At 40.1% G+C, this 20,183-nt stretch overlaps 1 protein-coding gene across 1 annotated transcript in view; it reads right to left on the bottom strand.

Moving 5' to 3' along the window:
* Positions 1-609: 609 nt before the first annotated feature.
* Positions 610-20,183, bottom strand: part of STAM (signal transducing adaptor molecule) — a 78,907-nt gene continuing 59,333 nt past the window's right edge. Inside the window, exons 8-14 of the mRNA XM_045007776.1 lie at positions 17,482-17,576; positions 15,402-15,490; positions 13,568-13,655; positions 8,014-8,068; positions 7,252-7,405; positions 3,089-3,264; positions 610-1,800 (exon numbers count right to left, since the gene is read on the bottom strand). Coding sequence (XP_044863711.1) covers positions 1,578-1,800; positions 3,089-3,264; positions 7,252-7,405; positions 8,014-8,068; positions 13,568-13,655; positions 15,402-15,490; positions 17,482-17,576 — 880 coding nt within the window. The 3' untranslated portion in view covers positions 610-1,577. The remainder of the gene's footprint in view (positions 1,801-3,088; positions 3,265-7,251; positions 7,406-8,013; positions 8,069-13,567; positions 13,656-15,401; positions 15,491-17,481; positions 17,577-20,183) is intronic.

The raw sequence follows: 20,183 nt of genomic DNA, 5'->3' as shown, positions 1-20,183 counted from the left end.
AACCAGTTATGGCATGTATGCTAACCAAAACCAGAATGTGGGTTTTATATTGAGAGATCTATAAAGCTAAGTACTCAAAATGGGCCGCATTAAAAAAAAAGGCAAACAGGATGCATCAACAGAAATAGAATACAAATCAAAACAAACATTCTTTTGTAGAAGATGAATTGATTAGACCCCTCTAAAATGATTTATTCAGTTACTGTTACCCTTTCACTGAGTTTATGAGTGGCATACAGAGAGTTTCATGCCCCAAAGAGTGAGAGACAGGACAACCTGTGTAAGTTTACATCACTGCAGAACAGAATGTAAAATGATCTAAAATTTTAACCAAATTATGAAGAGAGTTTTGAGAAAGTGAAATGAGAAACTATTCATACTAGAGAAGGAATTAAACAAACAACAAGGCATCAGACAACTAAAAATTAGGAAATTAAGAAGAGATGTTGGATTAAGGCTGAAGTGTTTTGTGTAATAACACTACACAGAACAATTTTGCTAAGCAGGGCCACAAGAGTTAAAATAAAAATGTAAAGGTTTGCTCAGCCAAGTGACTATATCTGTCCACAATTCTTTATGTGTGATCTAAATAATTACAAGAGTCATGAATAATGTAGTGTATTCATGTTTTCGTTCCAGTTTAAAAATTCCATTCATTCCCATCCAAACTCAGTTTCTCTGTCTTTGGTGTAATCTTCACCAATACACACAATACAGTTCAGAACCCTAGTTATACAACGCTAGTATGGAAAAGTACATCATTATATGCTTTAAACAATAAGTTGTAAGATTCTGATCAGTTTTATGGTCCCATTATATGTTTAGCAGCCTGTAAATAGGTGTTTTAAATAATTATTATTCTAAAACAGAATCATCATTTGCTGTGACCTCGCCAGACCATTTAAAATGTTAACTAGTTTACTTTGGTAGATAATGCCAGCTAATAGTACTGCAGACTACAGGAAGTCATGATATACTTAAATTCAATTCACAATGAATGAAACCTACATGTAGTTAAGTTTGGAAATTAACATAGACCTTAGCATGTAAATATTAACCATGATATGCAGATTTAAGCATTTTCCTGCATTGCAAAAGGATATCACATCCTTCACAAAACTAAGTACAACTATGAAACATGGTCATCTGTTCATGATTAAAATAAAATAGTAATGTAAACTATTTTAACAGTGTGTTAAATATATTCACATGATCACCATAGCTATTTCAAATGGCCACTATTGCAAACACACACTATTATGTACACAACATTTATGCCACAAAAGTTTGCAAGTTGAGTTTTCACAGATTAGCCAATTTTACCAGACATAAATAATATTGTACCAATTTTAGGCCTTTTAAAAGGAATTAAGTGTCCTAAATATTTTTGTTCCGCTGCAAAATTAAAAAAAATCCTAAAAAGTCAGTGCAAATTGAATCATTGAACCTGTTCACCAGGGTAGATTCCTATTAAACTGAGGATAAACAATGTTTAAGAGATTAAAGGAAGAAGCTTATAACATTGTCAACTGCATTTAGCAGAGTTAGAGACGATTAGGAATCAGAAGTCCTGGGTCCTATAGTAGTGCCTTCTGGGAGTAAGTATGCGGTTGTGGTGGCGGCGGTTGTTGACTGCCTGCTGGTGGAGGCAGAGACGAAGATGCTAAGTTATAGTTTGGCACCTGGGACACATTAGTTCCAGCATTCTGGTAAGCAGCAACATCAACAGCAGCAGGAGGTGGACTGTACATTGAAGCCTGATTGGAATATGTGCTTCCAGGAACAGAGCTGACCATTGCACTGAGAGAAAGGGAAATGAAACATTGTATAAGAAAGAAGGTAGGAAACAAGTCAATAGGACAGCAAAATTCATGCAAGTTTTTTTAGATGTATTACATGTGCATGAAAAGCACCTCTCCTGGGCTCCATTTCAAAGAAAATCTTGACAATGTTCCCGCTCCCTCCCAAGCTTCATATTAATAAATTTAATTCTGGATTATAAATCTATGCTTTTATTTTCTATTGTATATAAACACATGACTCAAGTCTTATTTCTATTCTGTTAACAAAAAGTTACATATTGTAACTGGGAATACACATTATGCAAAGAATGCACAAGCTTTACCAACACGTATATTTTTCACATCACATCTTCTAATAATAAGTAATTTAAGTAAGGAAAAATGAATACTTTAAAAATAATTCATGGCAGACATCTTTCCCAACCTACTTTAAAACAACGTTACTGTAGAAAACCAAAAATTAACCTCAAGAAAAGGATGAATTTAAGTCCAGCTCAAACTTTTGACCCTGTATAGGCTGTTCCCTAGATACTTCCTCTACAGAGACCCACTTCCAATCCCCTTGTATCTGGGTAAATGTACAAGCCTCGCTGAGTCTGCAAAATCTACTTAACCCTTTTCCAATATGATCAGTACCTGCCAACATGGCGAGGTGTCTGAAGCAAAGGAAGGGCAATCATCCTAATGGCACTCATCATACTTTGTGTTTTAGACCATACTAGAAACCAGTCAGAGCAGCAGTATATTTGCATGAAGCTGCCTTGCATGTTGTATATATTCAGTGAACATGGTTATTTGGAACCCAGCCATGCCCATGGTTTCTTCACGTTGTTCTTGTGTAAAGAGCACAAGACACAACAAGTGTTTCACAATCAGTAACATTGTTTTGTGTACAAAGTTCATACAATTGCTAAAAATACTTTTGTTATCTAAACATCAGTAAATACACACTGGAAGTGACTGCACTGTGGAGTTCAGTCAATTATGACTAAAATAAAGGTTGTCCAAAACCAAATTTCCCCTTAAAAGTCAGTCCTAGTTATTTAGAATAAAGGTAACAATTGGAGATATACCAATCTCCTAGAACTGGAAGGGACCTTGAAAGGTCATTGAGTCCAGCCCCCTGCCTTCACTAGCAGGACCAATTTTTGCCCCAGATCCCTAAATGGATTGAACTCACAACCCTGGGTTTAGCAGGCCAATGCTCAAACCACTGAGCTATCCCTCCCCCCCAATTTATAGAATGAAATTTAAGTTTATTTAGAATAGGTAAATATTAGAATTACTTAGCATAAGATGTCTGAGCTGGCTGACTAGGCAGTCCTGAGCTTGACGATTGAGGAACTGTGCCTTGGTTGAGAGAAGGAAGTTGCTCTTGGGGAAGATTATAGCCTTGAATATGGCCCATTTGCGCACTTCCTGCCACCAAATATGTACTACTTTGAGGCTGCCCTGGGTAAACCTTAAAAAAATAAACAAAAGATGGTCATAGATAAAATACAGGAACATATTATTGCTACTTAGTTAATTGTTAAGTTCAGAATCTAAAGAAAAGTCTCTCAAGACTTTGCCCACAAAAGCTGTGTATTTAAAAGCAACTTGACTAATTTGCACTGTGCCATAATGCTCTAACAAACAGTGGAGAGTATTATAATTGTACCATAAATCTGCTCTTTCTCAAAAGGAAAAAGAATCCAGTACTCTAGGAATTTATTTGAGACACTATATACCAATAGGAGTCAGTCATTAGATTTAAAAAATATATTTTTAATGGTGGTAATTCAAAATATTACTGTAGTTTTTTCCTTCTGAATAAAAGTTAAAAATTTCAACTGTTTATCAGAGAACTGTCAGTGTAGGGCAACTGTGGTCTAGCAATATGGTGCTGGCTTTCCTTTGTATGCAGCTGCTAACCGAAAATTCAAAGGTAATATTTTCTCATTTTTAGCTAACATTTTCATGTAAGTAATTGCTGAGGCTGTCATTGGGATGTTATGTGAATGGGAGGGGAGGTGGTCTGCTAGACAAAATTCTAGCCAAATTTGGAAATAAGGCATAGCTTTACTTAGTATAATTAGCCAACAGACCAGTTTACCAAATATTAGGTCCTCCATCTCTTGATGTCCTTATATCAAGACTAGATGAGTTTCTAAAAAAACATGTTTTAGTTCAAACAAATTATTGGGCCTACTGCAGGGATAACACAGACTATAGAGTTTCACCTAGTTATGTACAAGATCAGGGTACCGTATATTCCGGCGTATAAGACGACTTTCTATATTAGAAAACAACCCCCAAAAATCGGGGGTCGTCTTATACGCCGGGTATAAACAGCGGGTGGCTGGGATTTAAAAGGCTCTGGGCTCCCCGCTGCAGCGGGCAGCCCAGAGCCCTCTGACTCCCCGCCGCGGCTGGGATTTAAAAGGCTCTGGGCTCCCCGCCGCAGCGGGCAGCCCAGAGCCCTCTGATTCCCGGCCGCGGCTGGGATTTAAAAGGCTCTGGGCTCCCCGCCGCAGCGGGCAGCCCAGAGCCCTCTGATTCCCGGCCGCGGCTGGGATTTAAAAGGCTCTGGGCTCCCCGCCGCAGCGGGCAGCCTAGAGCCCTCTGATTCCCCGCCGCGGCTGGGATTTAAAAGGCTCTGGGCTCCCCGCCGCAGCGGGCAGCCCAGAGCCCTCTGACTCCCCGCCGCGGCTGGGATTTAAAAGGCTCTGGGCTCCCTGCCGCAGCGGGCAGCCCAGAGCCCTCTGATTCCCGGCCGCGGCTGGGATTTAAAAGGCTCTGGGCTCCCCGCCGCAGCAGGCAGCCCAGAGCCCTCTGATTCCCGGCCGCGGCTGGGATTTAAAAGGCTCTGGGCTCCCCGCCGCAGCAGGCAGCCCAGAGCCCTCTGACTCCCCGCCGCGGCTGGGATTTAAAAGGCTCTGGGCTCCCTGCCGCGGATGGGGGGGTCGTCTTATAGGGCGAGTATAGGCCAAAACCTATATTTTAACTGTAAAATTAGGGGGTCGTCTTATACGCCCTGTCGCCTTATACGCCGGAAAATACGGTAGTTGACTATAATGGTCTTAAGATCTATGAATCTGAGGCACTCACTCTATTGGCACAGACCACACAATGAAAGAGTGTAAGAACTCCTCATTCCGGGAATGAAGGTGTTTTCCTAGCTTCTTTAGGCCTTTATAGTGACTCCTCTCCATCCCAAAAGCCTTGTATTTCTTCTGAGGTTAGATATATGCCTGTTTATAAGGCAGCTAAATCATTTGCTATGGGTGTCTGCTGAACTTGATTACGTGTAGGTGCAGAGACTCAGGATTTCTAATGATTTGTTCTGATGTCACTATGCAAAGAAAAGGCAGTTGTCGGAAGACTCCACAGATAAATGGATGGGTTTCATTATGAAAGTAAAAGAACCAATTCTGCCGGTAATGTTTTCCCAGAACCACAGTGGTGGGAAATACAGAAGTTCGTTAGCTGGCTCATATTTTTAGACTTCATTAAAAAAATGAACCAACCCTTCTCTCTGATGTTTAGGAAAGTCTTTAGAAGTGACCAAATACATAAAAGGCAATTAAGACATTGCACAGCTTGAAATACTTGACACCTCTGATATTTTCATAAACTGGAAAATAATTGTGTATTAGAAGAATTACAATGGCTAATGTGTATCAGACAGATAGCTGCGTTAGTCTGGATCTGTAAAAAGCAAGAGTCCTGTGGCACGTTATAGACTAACAGACGTTTTGGAGCATAAGCTTTCGTGGGTGAATACCCACTTTGTCGGACGCATGGCTAACATGTTTATAAGGACTTTAGAAATCTCCATAGTGTATGAACTGAATGGAAGTATGAACTAAAAGAGCTACAAGACTGTTGAGTTAGGAGAATGAATAGAGCCTTCTACATTTGAGAACCAAAAAACTGAGTGATGAACTGCTGTTTACATATAAGGTGGCAAGTAGTGTACACATAGCTACAGGCCACAGCAAAAAGCAGACTGTGCCCACACTGCAGTGTGTAGTTTCATGTGTGGGTGAAAAGCTCTGGTGGTGGGGGAGACAGCGGGGAAAAGCTTCACTAGCTCCCTGCTATCAGAACCTTTCACTGCAATGAGGAAAGGCTTCAGCAGTTGGGAGCTGCCAGAGTCTTTTCGCGCTGCCAGAATCTTTCCCTTGAGGCGAGGAAGGGCTCCAGCATTAGGGTGCTGGCAGAGAATTCCCCTCTGCTTCCCCACTGGCTCCCCTCACCTGAGACTTCCCTTGCTGCCAGAGACTTTTCCTACTCCAGTAGCAGAACACTATAAACCGCTATTTTTAGTGGTGTAGAGAAGGAAGCACAGCTGGGGCATGTCAAGAGCACATGGGGTATGTATTTGCACACATACAGATGCCCTTCAGGTGTGTCTTTACTCTACTCACCTAAGCTGTACCTCACCATCTACACTGCTATTTATCGCCATGCTGGGGGGCTACGGCCTCTACATGCTACTGCCAAGAAGCATGCAGATGTACCTTAAGTGTAGTGCTACCCATGTAATTCTGGAATTTAAGAGCAACTCCTACACAGGGTTTTGGGCAAGGAAGACAACAGAAGAGGTTATTTGTGATGGAAAGAACATATGGTTTAACTTAAACTTTACTGTGGCTGGTTATTTCTTGGCTTGGTGTGAAGGAACTGCTGGCTTTCCTTTTGTTCATTTTATTTTCACACTGGTACCAGGGGCACAGGATAAGCACTTTTTTGGTAAATTTTATAAATTGAAATAAACAAAACAGAGCTAAATTAAGTCAGAATCTGTCCTAGAAAATCTTTTCAAAGCCTGCAACTGAACATGAACAAGTTTAAAGGTTTTCTTTATTTTTGTGTTGTCTCTTACATAAACAGTGTTCTGTTTAAATACAACTATAATTTGTATTTGACTGCTAATGCTGGGAACGTAGTAGTTTAGTTCTGGAGACAACAAAACATCCTTACCTCAGGAAAAAAGATTAACTGGTCTAAAGGTAACTAGGGAAATAAGGGAGAGGCTGTAGATTCTGTCCATAGAGGGTAACAAAGAAAATAGATAAGGGTCACTTGCTTGCATAGAATATACACTCAGACAATAGGGCTTCCAAGTTTCTGTGATCTGCTGCTTTAAAAAGTTACTGTATAGTCATTTTACTGCTGTAAGACAATTTTTTCTCAGTGGTTAACTTTGTACAATGATTAGTTGTAGTACATCACTGATAACTTACAAGGCAACTTAGCCATAATTAGCTCAATAAATATTCAATATATTAGATAGATCATTAGGGTTGGAAGGGACCTCAAGAGATCATCTAGTCCAACCCCCTGCTCAAAGCAGGACCAATCCCCAAATGGCCCCTTCAAGGATTGAACTCACAACCCTCGGTTTAGCAGGCCAATGCTCAAACCACTCAGATATTCCAGGTCCTTAAAATCAAATATGTACCTGAGAGCCAGAAACACCAGAAGACTGCATATAATAATGTTGGTTTGGTAGTTTTGCATACATGGAATACATTGGATCTTCGTTCATCAATTTGGTATATAATGAAAGAGCCTCCATGACCTTAACATTGAGCTCTGAAAGTTCTGAATGTTTCCTGGAATAATTAATAATATTTTAATGTAAATTGAAGTTCCCTTTTATAGAAATACCTTCATATATCATCTATTATATCATATGGCTTACTGTACATTTTAGCTATTTATACTGAACTGGGTAATACGGTGGATCTGTACATGATGAGGTACCATAGCAAAACTACTCTTACTGCATGGGAAATGATGCCTAGACACACTGATCAAGTGTTATAACTCCAACTAGTAGTCAGAAATATTAATTCTTCATCAAGTAGACAAGCAAGAAATTTTAATTAGCTACTCCTGAGTATAGGCAGGAGATACAATATTTCAGCATTCTAAAGTTAGCAAAAGAAATCATTCACACTAAAAGTACTAGCACTCCTTTGAGAGAAAATCCCCTCAGTCATCTTCCCATGAGGGACACTGCTATTATTTATATTACCATACTGCCAAGGGGCCATATTCATGGAGCAGGACTTTATTAACTATATGTATTTTCTCTGGCACATATTATACTGAAAATACTTATAGCAAGCCATAATGTAAACGATTGGTACTTTTGCTATTATTTCAAAAGAGTCTGAGCCTTAATAATCAGTATCAGCATATATATGTACTTTCTTACCTATCAATATCTTCCAGCTTTTCATCAATGAGAGGTCCCATTTGGTGGCATATTGCTAGGAGAGAATTAAATATATATAATCAGAATCATGAAGATTTCAGTTGTTTGTACTGAAAATTAGAAAGTAAACATTGTTGCAAGTGCTTTTTTAAAAAAAAATAGCTACTTGAAATATTTAGACGTCAAAATAAATTTCTAAGATCATAAATACAATTTAACTTGTGATTCATAAAAGCTAGAGTAAAAGTTGGTTATGTACCTTTTTTATTAAAGGTTGAGGCCTAGCTTCTCCAAGTTAGATTTTGGAAACTGGGAAGCAACAAAACCCAGCATAAATCCCCCTTTCCCCCTTCCACTTCCTCAAAAATGTAATAACTCAAGAAGGTTTTGCAGTTCTCACTGTTTCTTCATAGTACTGCAACCCTGGAATTTGTATAAAGAAGGCAATTCTGATGATGGTCAATAGATATTAATAGACTGTTGCAAAAATATTATGTGTGTGTGTGTATATAATACCACCTAGCTCTTATTTTTCACTAGATCTCAAAAGCACTTTACACAGGAGGTAATTATCATCACCATTTTACAGATGAAGAAAATTGAGAACAGAGGTGAAGTCACTTGCCCAAGGTAACCCAGCAGAGCAGTGACAGAAAAAAATAGTCGTTAGCCTCTAGCCTCTGACTTTCTATAAATATACCAAGTTATTTTTGCAAGTTTAAAAAAGAATGGTTACCTACAGTAACTGTGCTTCTTCAAGGTGTGTTGTACACATGGATTCCACTCATGGTGCAAATGAGCCCTATATGCACAAGATTGGGATCTTGGCTAGCAGCATCCACTGGGGCCAGGCCTGCATCCTGTATGGCTCAAGCCCTATTCCTCCCCCACAACCGAGGGCATAAAGCAGAGCAGGCCCAGTCCCTGAGTTTCTCCACCCATACAGAATCCCAGAGGAGTACAAATCCATAAGTAGTGGGGAAGGCGGGTGAGTCATGGAATTTAAGTGGACAACATGTCTCGAAGAACCACAGTCACTGTCAGGAAAGTAATCGTTCTTTCTTCAAGTGATTGTCCATTCTTGGTGACTAACAACCAGGTATCTGTTTGCTTGGAGGTAGGTAATAGGAGTCCTGCTTCAACCGTGACTGCAGGACAGCCCAACTAAAGTGGGCATCTGATCTGGAAACCTCTATTAAAGAACAATGTCTTGTAAAAGTGTGGACTATGCTCCATGTTGCTGGGCTAAAGATTTCAGAAACAGGGTCATTCTTCAAAAAGGCAGCAGAGGCTGCTTGGCTAGATGGATCTAACCTGGCTAATAATCTCAGAGGATACTGTCTGACTCAGCGGTGGGCAACCTGCGGCCTATCAGGGTAATCTGCTCACGGGCCGCAAGACAGTTTGTTTACATTGACCATCCATAGGCACGGCTGCCTGCAGCTTCCAGTGGCCGCGGTTCTCCATTAACTGCCAATGGGAGCTGCGGGAAGCGTCACGAGCCGCAGGGACGTGCTGGCTGCCACTTCTCGCAGGTTGCTCACCACTGGTTTGACTCATAAACCTCTCTACAAAGGCCATAAACAGTCTAGGTGCATTCCTGAATATTTTTTTCTTGTCACTGTAAAAAGACAGCGACCTTACTATACCAAGTGCCTGAAGTGTAGTTTCCCCTAACACTGAATGAGGCTTGGAGAAGAAAACTGGGAGACAAGTATGTGGGTTCACATAGAATTCTGAAATATTCTTGGGCAGGAACTTGGGATGAGGATGGAGAGAAACCTTGTTCTTATGAAATATTGTAAGACGTACCTACCACGAGGGCCTGAATTTCGCCTACCCTCTAACCTGATGTAATGGCCACTAAAAGCCTGTCTTCATAGAGAACTGAAACAGGCACATATTACTAAGAGTTCCAAGTGTGTGTGTGGGGGGGGACGACACATCCATCAACTATATTGAAGTCCCTAGAGTGAGGGATCTCCCAAACAGGGAGAAAAAACATGAATGGGGTCCTTAAAGAACCTTACCAGTGAAGGGAGGGAAAAACACAGTATAACCCTTGGATGGAAGGGTGATGTGCAGACATTTCTGCTAGATGGACCTGTATAGTTTCAGGGCCAATAAGCATTCCAATATTACTGAAATGGGTGCTGTCAAGGGAGACAGCTGGTGCTGAGATGTACAAATAGGAAATCTCTTCTATTTAGCTTTATAAATTGGTTGGATTGATGCTTTCCTGCTTTGGAGCACAATGTTCTGAATTTCAGCTGAACAGCTTCCTTCAATGAATGTCATCTAGCCAACATCCAGGCTAAGGGAGTCAGATTTTGCATCTGGATACAGCCATTGTTCTGTGAGACTATGTCTGGCAGAGCAGACAAGGTGGCTGGGCTGAAAGAGTCACCAGATCCAAGTGCCAAAACCGCTTAGTCCATGCTGGGACTATCAATCATCAGTGCTGGGTCGTGCCTTACTTGTTTTACTGGTGTGGGGGAAAACAAACCTATTTCTTTGTATCCCCACTTGTGAAAATTTTCTACAGGACTGAGCCTTTCTGAGACCCCTCGTGGTTGTCTGAAAACTGTGTACTGAGTTGATTTTGAAAGGTGTTGGAAAGGCTAGGAAGGTGTAGAGCCATTGGTGTAATTTGATTTGGAATGCACGAACTCCAGAGTTACTTGACTTCCTGACAGAATGGGGATGATCTCACTCCACCTTTTCTGATGACAGAAAGCATAGTTGTGGTGTTGTCTGTCAGTAACTGGATTGTGGATCCCAGGAAAAGAGAGAGGAAAGCTTTGCCCAGGCAGATGGCTCTGAACTCTAGGGCATTTATGTGGAGTCAAGTATATTGAAGAGACCCTGAATATGAAGGTGATCTACATGAACCTCATCACCACTTTTGGTAGGTAGAGGTGTAGAGAAATTTTTTTGCCACCAGAAGAACAAAGAGATGACTTCTTGTGGAACTGTGATCAGATCCATGTGTCACCTGCTTGGTATATATATATCAATTTCAACCACCCTTGCATGCAATGTAGGTGAATTGCATCATGTAAGTGCATGAGGCCATGAGTCTCAGCAGTTTGAGGCCTGATTCCACTGATGTTCTTGGATGAGCTTCAAGTTAGTTTATGAGGTTCACTATAGTTTGGAATCTTTCCTGTGGAAGGTAAACTCTTCCTGACCTAGAATCTAACACTGCTCCTATGAACTCTATGCTTCTAGTCGGAGTAAGTATGTAGGGTATTGAGGGAAGAGAGAAGAGCTTTAAGGTTTTTGAATCAAGTTGGTCACCTGTTGGTGTGATCTTCCTCATGACATCAGCCAGTTGTTGAAGTATTATTAGACCTGGATCTCTGGTCTCCTTCAATGAGCTGCCACAATGGCCAAACACTTGGTGTATAATCTTGGTGCAGCGGAAAGATCTTTGGGCAGGACCCACTGTAGGGAAGATGTTCTTATGTGTAATCTGAGGTATTTTCTGCAGGCTGGATGAACGAATGTGGAGATAAGCATCTTGCGGGTCAAGAGCCAAGAACAGTCTTGAGAACCTTACAATGGAATTATGGAGGCTAGTCAACATCCTGAACTTAAAACAGTGGATGAATCTGAGACATTAAAGGTCTGTGAAGGAATGTCACCTCCCTTTCTTCTCTGGGATGAGAAATTTTAAGGGCACCTCCTCCACTGCTCCCGGTTGTAGAAGGGAATCTACTGCTAGCTTTAATACTATCTTTTGAGAAGAGGTCCTGAAAAGAGTCAGGAAAGTAATGAGAAAAAGGTAGAAAGGGACTGGAACTGGACAGAATACTCCTTTACAATCTCCAGGGCCCACTGGTTTGAGATGATCCCAGTGCAGGCTTCTTGAAATAAGAGGCAGCTACCAAGAGGAGTAGAAAGAAAAAGATCCTTGAATGGTTCTGTCAGGCTCTTGACATTGGCATCAAACTTGCTGTCTGGTGGAAGCCACAGATTATGGGGCAGAAGAGGATGAGGCAGAGGGTTATGTCTGGTTGAGTCTCTGTGTCTTCTCCTTGGCAGCAACAAGGTCCTCTGGGGACTGACGATAGTATCAGGTAGAAAAAGAAGACTGTGTGAAGGAAGATTATTGATGTGCTTGTTCCTTTCATAGGGCTGGAACATAAAGGCCCAAACAAAAAAAAGCCACTCTTGGAGGGCCACATCAGACCTAGAATAAAAAGTTCATTGCCTTCAAAGGGAAGATCCTTAATCGCTGTTTGGACCTCCCTGGGGATACCTGAGTACTGGAATCAGGAAGCGTCCCCCGACTCCCATGGCCATATTACATGCTGTGATGTCAGATTCATAAGATTGTAAGGAAATGCAGGCAATCAACTGTCCCTTTGTCTGATTGTTTTCATCTTCTTTTGATATTTCTTTGGAAGATAGTGTACTAACTGAGACGAAGTATCCCAGTTTAAGAAGCAATACTCAGAAAGAAGGGCCTGACAATTAGACATATGCATCTGGAAGCTGGCTTACAAAAAATACCTTATGCCCACATAAGTCTAATTTGTTTAGGTTCTTCTCCCTCAACACGGATTTGGAAGGTCCCTGTTTTTACCTTCCTTGTACAGCAACCACTACAAGAGAACTCAGAACTGGATGGGAGTACAAATATTCTGATCCCTTAGGAGGGACCTGATAGCCCCGTCAGCTTGCTTTGTGGCTGGGATGGATGCTGTTGCATGGCACAAGTTTTTTGGCATGGGGACCCTGCTGTGTGTGGAAGGGTGTAAGATGTACAAAAGTTTGTGGTTTTGCCTGACCTACATATCTATCTATCTAGAAAAAATCCTGGGTCTCTGTTATGTGCCTAATGAGGTCCTGGAACACTGTGAAGTCATCCACTGAGGCAGATGTAGGAGTTTATTGCCTTACCTGGGGAGGAAAGTCACATAGGGGAGTAGGTGTTCTTCTCCTTGGTATTTGATGCTCTTCCTCATTTTCCTCCTGCTAGGACCTAAGGCTGCACTAGTTGGGAACACTGAGGGATGGAGGAGCGGGGGCTACCAACAGGGCTGTAAGCCTATGGGTCTCAGGCCTCTTCCTGCTACCTCATGAAATCTTCTCTAGAATCCCTTTCTGACTCCAATTGTACTACCCAAGAAGGGGAAAGTGGATGGGTGGGAGATGAGAAAGAAAAGGAGGAAGTGTATCACAAAAGCCATTCTATTGGGAGTGCCCTGCATTTGGAGAGGAGATGGTAGTACTGGTGATACCTCCTTAACTTGATGTACCGATATCTCAGAAGCTGGTTGAATGGATATCACCACCCTGAATCCTGCAAAGAAGAGGTGACCGGTCCCACAGTTAAGTCACTTAGTGCAATGTTTGCTTTGGGTGTTGGGGCACCCAGGAGTGCAGGTACCAACAGAAATGCAATCTGAGAATATAGGGGAGCGGTCCTGGCAATCAGTAGCAGGGAACCTCAGGTGGCCTGGCCTTTTCAGGCTTCTGGCCCTTAATGCACCACAGTGAAATTCATGTGGACAATCATTCAAAAAAAAGAACAAAGTTACCTTACCTTCAAGATGAAGCAGCTCTGGGAGGTCTGGCTGATCATCAGTTGGATCTGCACTTTGTAACATCTGTAACAGTTGGTCCATTTTATCCTATAATGAAAATAAGAGATTTAGTATGGGAAAAAATAGCTGGGTTTTACATTGGATTCTATAAGATTACTGTAATGCAATATTCCTTTATGTCCCGTCCCCTCGCCACACACACACAATGTTCTTTCTGATCCTCTAAGATAGGGACTCTACCGGCATTAACAACACACTTAGTTTCAGCAGATATGAACAACAGTATGAGCCTTTATGTAAGATTTTCATTGCTAATAATGGTAATTACCAAAGGGCCAAACACATCCCCTCCAAAAAAACCAAAAACCCTAACAGCACAAAAGGAGCAAGAATGCTCCATTTACTCTCCTGAAAAAGTGTTATTTTAAGAAGTTTCCATTGAGTTTCTTATTTCCCAGGAGATGGTTATCCATCTGAAAGTTTCAACTGCACACAAAGTAAATGTAACTTTAAAGAAAGTCATAGAGAATTGAAAAGGATAAGCAACGAATATGACAAAAATGGTTTAATAATGTGAAATGTAGAATGTCCATCATATATAAAAGTCATTCCTCAGAATTTTATTTTATAAGCAGCTTCTACTTTTCATTCTACTTCAATTACATAAGCAATGCTACCACCTAGTGGGATACGTAAGTATCTACAAAGTGCACATAGTAAGTACACTAAAAGAAATGCATAAATATTGAATACATATACAGTTGGAGCTATACGCCATATTTTGAAAGTATAACTAGTGGTCCATAAGCACCTAAATAAAGGAAGGGAAGGAGAAAGCTAAGAGCAAAGCAGGTGCTGAGCTGCCTGGCCTTTACAGTTTCATCTTGATGGGCAAAAAGGTATGCTTTTCAATCATGTTCAATCGGTACAGTTGAAAAGCCACACTAAGATGTAGTTTAACATGCCGGAAGCCATGTTAACTGTGTTAAGCTAACTCAATTTAAACACACACCCCTTTTGCGCATAAGGCATGTTCTAAGAGGAAAGCAGCATATAGTGAGAAAGCAGAAGGCTGGAACCACACAGTCTTCCCAAGAGCACAATGGAAAGGGAACAAGCAAGCAGCTCAACAACAGCACAGCACAAATGCAATAGAATTAGGGAGAAGTGCAATTGATATTAGGAGAGTTGTAGGGCCTCAGTAACTTAAATTTGGGGAAGGGGCAGAAGGATGGGAGGGATTTTGGAGAGCAAGGGTATTCCTGAAGAACAGAGAGAAGGAAGGAAAGATATGGGGCCAGTGTGTGTTCTTGGGAACAATGAGGAGGTGCTGAAGGAAAGATGGCCTGAATCCTTGAGGCTGTTTATGATGAGGCAAGGCTAAAATTCCTGGGTAAATGAAAGAAAAAGTTCCTTCAGAGACTGAGGCAGAAGGCAGTGTTTACACAGGGGACATGCTGGAGAATGGGGCCAAGATATGGTGTTTCTGAGAGATGGGAAAATAAAAGTAGAATTGAGAAAAGGAATCCCAATTTGAAAGTGAATCTGCAGTCTCAACCTACAGTTTGGTGCTAGGAACCCAAGTTGGAAGCTGCTCCTAATTCAATTTAATAAGAACATATGAGAGAAGTGAGTGGGGGGAAAAGGCCTGCAGAAGTGTAAAAAATAATAATAATAATATTAAATAAAAATGGCATGTCTGAAGTGCCTCTCCCCTTCTAGATCGTGGTCCCCTTGATATTTCGGAATGTTTTTGGCCCTTGGACTGAGGAGCTTGGACACCATTGGTTTAGATGTATTAAATGCTGAAATCAATATTTTTACTGTACGTACTTCATCAATATAAACTGGTTCAGGCTCAGGTTCTATTGTCTCTACTTGAACTTCATCACTGAACTGTACTGTTTTCTTCTCCGTTTTCACTGTAAAACACATGGACTTTTTAAAAAAAAAAAAAGTAAATCCCAACTGCAAAAATAAAATGTTACGCTGAAAACATTTTGTCTGCCATTTAAATTATTTGGCAGTCGAAACACATTGTAAACTTGAAACTGAAAAAAGAAACAAAGTTTAAGCAATTGAAAGATTTGTTTTCTGAAAAACAAAACTGAACCTCCCGGCACATATTTATATTTGTAATCTTATTACTAAGCATTTACAGACAAGGGTCGATCACTTTTGAAGATAGGACTTAGGTGCTTCTGAAAATTTTACCCAAGGCCTTTTTTAAGAGCTGGAATGTCCTCCAAGTGAATGTAAGTAAACAGATACCCTGATGTGAAAGTGCAGAGGAAAATTCTTGCTTTATCAATAACTACTTAGAAGTAAGCCATATTTTATAATTTTATATATAGATTGATCTATAGATACATAAAATAAGATGGTAGCACCACCTATTAAGGTTGCTGATGTGTGTGTGTGAGCATGAACATGTGCATGCACATGCATACTTAAAAAAAACCAAAAACATTACTTGGTTGCATCCACTCCATCTCAACATAAATTTGTCAAAGGTAACGAAAGTACCCAACCTAACAAACCCACCGATAAGTCTAATGAAAAATTAAATTATAAATTTAAATCTGATTTGTCACCCTGAAAGCCTTATTAAACATTATTCTTTTTACTTAAGTGCTCAAAGAGGGTCAGACTGAAGGATGTTATTTCTGTTAAAAGAAACTAACACAGCAAACTGTTCCTTTCATTCAGTACATGTCCACCAATCCTATACTTTTGTGAAGGTGTCAGAGCAGACCAAATAGGGCAAAAAAAATGAAAAAAGCACCTTCACAAATAAGAGTATTACAGCTGATTTGTTTTTACTGTAACTTCAGCCACAGCATTGAATTGTTTTCAATTGAAAGTCGCACCTTAGGATTCTTGGAGGTGAAGTGTTTGAAACTATGAAAGGTGGAAGCAATGGCCAATTCGCAGATTTCTTCTGCTGGAGCTCCAGCCTTTTCTAGTTTCATCCCAGTCACTGCCCTGGTAAGATTTAATTGTAATTTTTATTTTTTTCGTAGGATCAAGGATCATTTACAGAATAGTTCTCTAAGACAGGTAGATACCACTACTGTTTGTAAGGATGCAGCAGAGGATCCTTGGTTCCGCTTAAAGCATTGCTGTATCTCTAACCTTATAAATGAACTACAAAGTAGAATAATGTGGGTATACTTTAATGAAAATGTCCGAAGGGAAATAGACTTTCTGGGAGAACCCTTCTTCTTCACGTAGTCCGTTGGTGTTTTCATGCTCTCTATTTTTGTGGATTCTAGAGTGACTCTGAAGTCCAAAGCGTGACACACATGCTCATAAGCAGACCGGGCAGACAAAGTCCTTTGAATGGGAGATCCCTTTTACAAGAATAAACCCCAAGCCCAGGTATAGCTGTACCTGTCTCTGCAGAGTATCTGGGAAGGAAGGGTTGCCCACATTATTGGCTGTAGGATCCTGAGTCCTATCTTCTTTTATCTGTAGGGTCCCCTGAGTCCTATCTTCTTCTATCTGTAGGGTCCCCGGTGCTAGTATCTACATCTTATAGCTTAGTAGTCCCTCTTTAACAGCTGGGCATTCCACGCTAACAGCTAGAATTGCCTACTTGTGTCTCAGAGCAGAACGCTCTGGTGGCAGGGTCCTCGGTGGACAAGAACTTACAAGTCCCTTAGTGAAGTGACAGATTATGAATAGTCATATCTACATTGACCTAGATGTAGACAAGAACATTAGGACTGGAGGCTCTATGTTGAACTTTATTGAGATTATTATTATTTTGCTTGGAATAGATTCAGAATGGTTTATTTCTCATTTTTAATGGTGCTTATACCACTGTATGCGCAGACTAAAAATACCAAAACAAATATTGGGTGCATTGTGTTGTATAAATATTCTTCAGCATGAACATAGTGTTACTCACTCATTTCTGGTTCAGCAGTAAGGTCAGCTGTTACAAAATTAGAGGGAAATAATCCTATTCCTTGGTGAGTTTCACCTTTCCACCAGTTTGGATCACTGAAGATTAAAAAATAGTTTTTTTATAAAATGCTCTACATTACAGCATAATTCAAGTAAAAATGTGAGACATTTAAATAAAAACATTCAGCATGCAAATAAGTTAATTTAAACATGGGGTTCTAATGTATGTGTCCAAATATTGAGTATGAGCAGCCTGATATTTCCAAAAGCTTTTTATTGACTTCGCATGCCTCTCTTTTTTCACAATATCCTGTTAGAAACTTTAAGATAAGAACTTAGCAAGAATCCAAAAAGGACTGAATATTTACATAGATACATCCATAATTATAGTAAGGATTAAAGGGTTAGAAGAGTTTAAGAACATGAAGGTTTCTCTCCCTCTAAAAGATGGAAGTCAACCCCCAACTGACATGGATTAGTAAGAAACTTTTTCAGATGGGCAGGTTATTCCTTAACTGTTTGATGCAGGCTTTCTTGCACCTTCCTCTGAATCAGCTGGTAATGGACAATGCCAGAGACAGGATATTAGACTGAAAGGGCCACTGATCTAACCTGGTATGACTATTCTAACATTTATGTTTCTTTACTAATTTTAAGCTTCTGCATTAAGGGCCTGGATCCTGCAAAGTGCTAGACAATACCAATGGGAGTGGAAGGCAATTGGCACCTTGAAGGATCAAACCCTAAATAGATGGGCAGGAAGCCAGGTATTTTGCTGAGTACTGCAGAAGCCAAAAAGGTAGTTTTGGGTCCACATTGTATATTCATATTAGGTAATTAGCTAAATCTTTGTGTATTCCACTATTTCTTCTTTCTCGAAAGGCTACATTTATATTGTTGATCAACAACATTTTAAAGAAAACAGAACTTTCCAGCCTTCATATAAATAGCCAAATTGTAAAATAAATACAGGGAATTTTCAGTTGGTATTACTGGATAGGCCTGGCTTGACATAAGTAACTTGCCTCATTTCTTAGCGGGCATAATAGGGAAGGTGAATGGAAGATTAAGTTGTAAACAGGGGCTTGACAAACAGTATGCTGGAATCAGGATGTCTGTGATAGCTAGCATAAGCAGCAACACCCTGATGTTAGACAAGATAAACCTGGAATGTAAAGATCAGGTTCCATGTGAACAGCACATGGACAGAGCATGCTGTACAGGGGTTGGTTCCTGCAAAGTAACAAAGCCAATCCAAAACCGTGTGATTTAATGTATAGCAAATACAATGTAATGTATAAATGTATGTATAGGAAGAAATTGCCTGTGTAACTTTGGATGTATGGTATGCCCTATACCCAGCCCTAGGCTTGAGTCTGATCAACTCAACATAGCTTTGCTGTATGACAAATAAAGGAACCTGAATGATGAAATCCAAAGTCAAACTGAGGGTTTTGGATCCCAGAGAACTGGATGGAGTGTTCTCCCTGAACTGCACAAGGTGTTCTGGATAAGCCGAGTGGAAAAGGTGTCAGAGGGAATACCAACCTCCTGTTTAGGTTTTTTTTACTCTCCATATTGCATCCTCACAACAGACTTCCTGCATTGCTGAGAGATTTCAGCACAGTCACTGGAGAAAGAAAGTTATGTCTGTTTTTATTTAATATTGAGCTGTTAGTTAAGTTTTACTACTTATATAATACCAGAGGCACAGGGGATTTCCTGTGATTAATAACTGGTTAGAAAAACTTGATAGTTTGAGGCAGAGTTCTTTGTTGGCACTAAACCAATCTGTAAAATGTTTTTGTTTAGTTACCAGTTTAAAAGCTGTACATGTGCTTACAGAATGTAGATGAGACAATTTTTTAAAATACAAATTAGATAGCCAGTGATTAGTGTCTCATTTATTGTTACTAACAAATGTCTAGAGAGTGAAGTATATGGGTTTGGTTTTTTTTTTAATCACCATTTCAGTGATATATACATGGCATTTTTAGAAAATTAGTGCCCTATATACTAGCAAGATTTTAAAATCTCATCGTCCCATTCAATTTAGGCCGAGTCTATACTTAAAAGATTTAGCAGCATAGCTATGTGAATTAGTGTTGTTCATAAAATAAATAAATAAATTAACCAAAAACACCCCCAAACAATCCTAAACACACACAACATATCTAGGCCAGCAAAAGCCCGACTATACAGGCAGTTATATCAGCAAAAAAGTACTTTTGCTGGTATATCTTATTCTGGATTGGTGAGCAAAATAAGCTCTACCTGCAAACGCACTTTTTTGCTACTCAACACTAAAAGGGCTTTGCAGGTGTAGCAACAAAACTTTTAAGGGTAGTAAGGCCTAACTATGTCAAGAATAAAAGAAAAATCTTAGAACACAGCTCAATATTTAACAGAAACAGATTTACCTTCTCCCTAGGAATCCTGTATGCTCCTGCACTTTTCAGTGATGGTATACAACGGACCATATAAAACAGATAGGATGTCTAAGGGAGAATGGAATGTGATCATAATTTGCAAATTATGCAAATTGTGCAATTTGTGAACCTAGAAAGCAAGAAATTGTAGTACAACTGAAAACTGTGAAAAACCTACTAGTTAGATCAGTAGTAGAAATGCCAAATAAACAGCAGGGAAGCAGAAGGACAGTAACCCAAAGAGTTTTGAGGATAAGTGTATGTGTATGTGTTT

The sequence above is a fragment of the Mauremys mutica genome, chromosome 2, assembly GCF_020497125.1.
Source record: "Mauremys mutica isolate MM-2020 ecotype Southern chromosome 2, ASM2049712v1, whole genome shotgun sequence".
NCBI lineage: Eukaryota > Metazoa > Chordata > Testudines > Geoemydidae > Mauremys > Mauremys mutica.
This window is presented reverse-complemented; position numbering and strand designations above follow the sequence as displayed.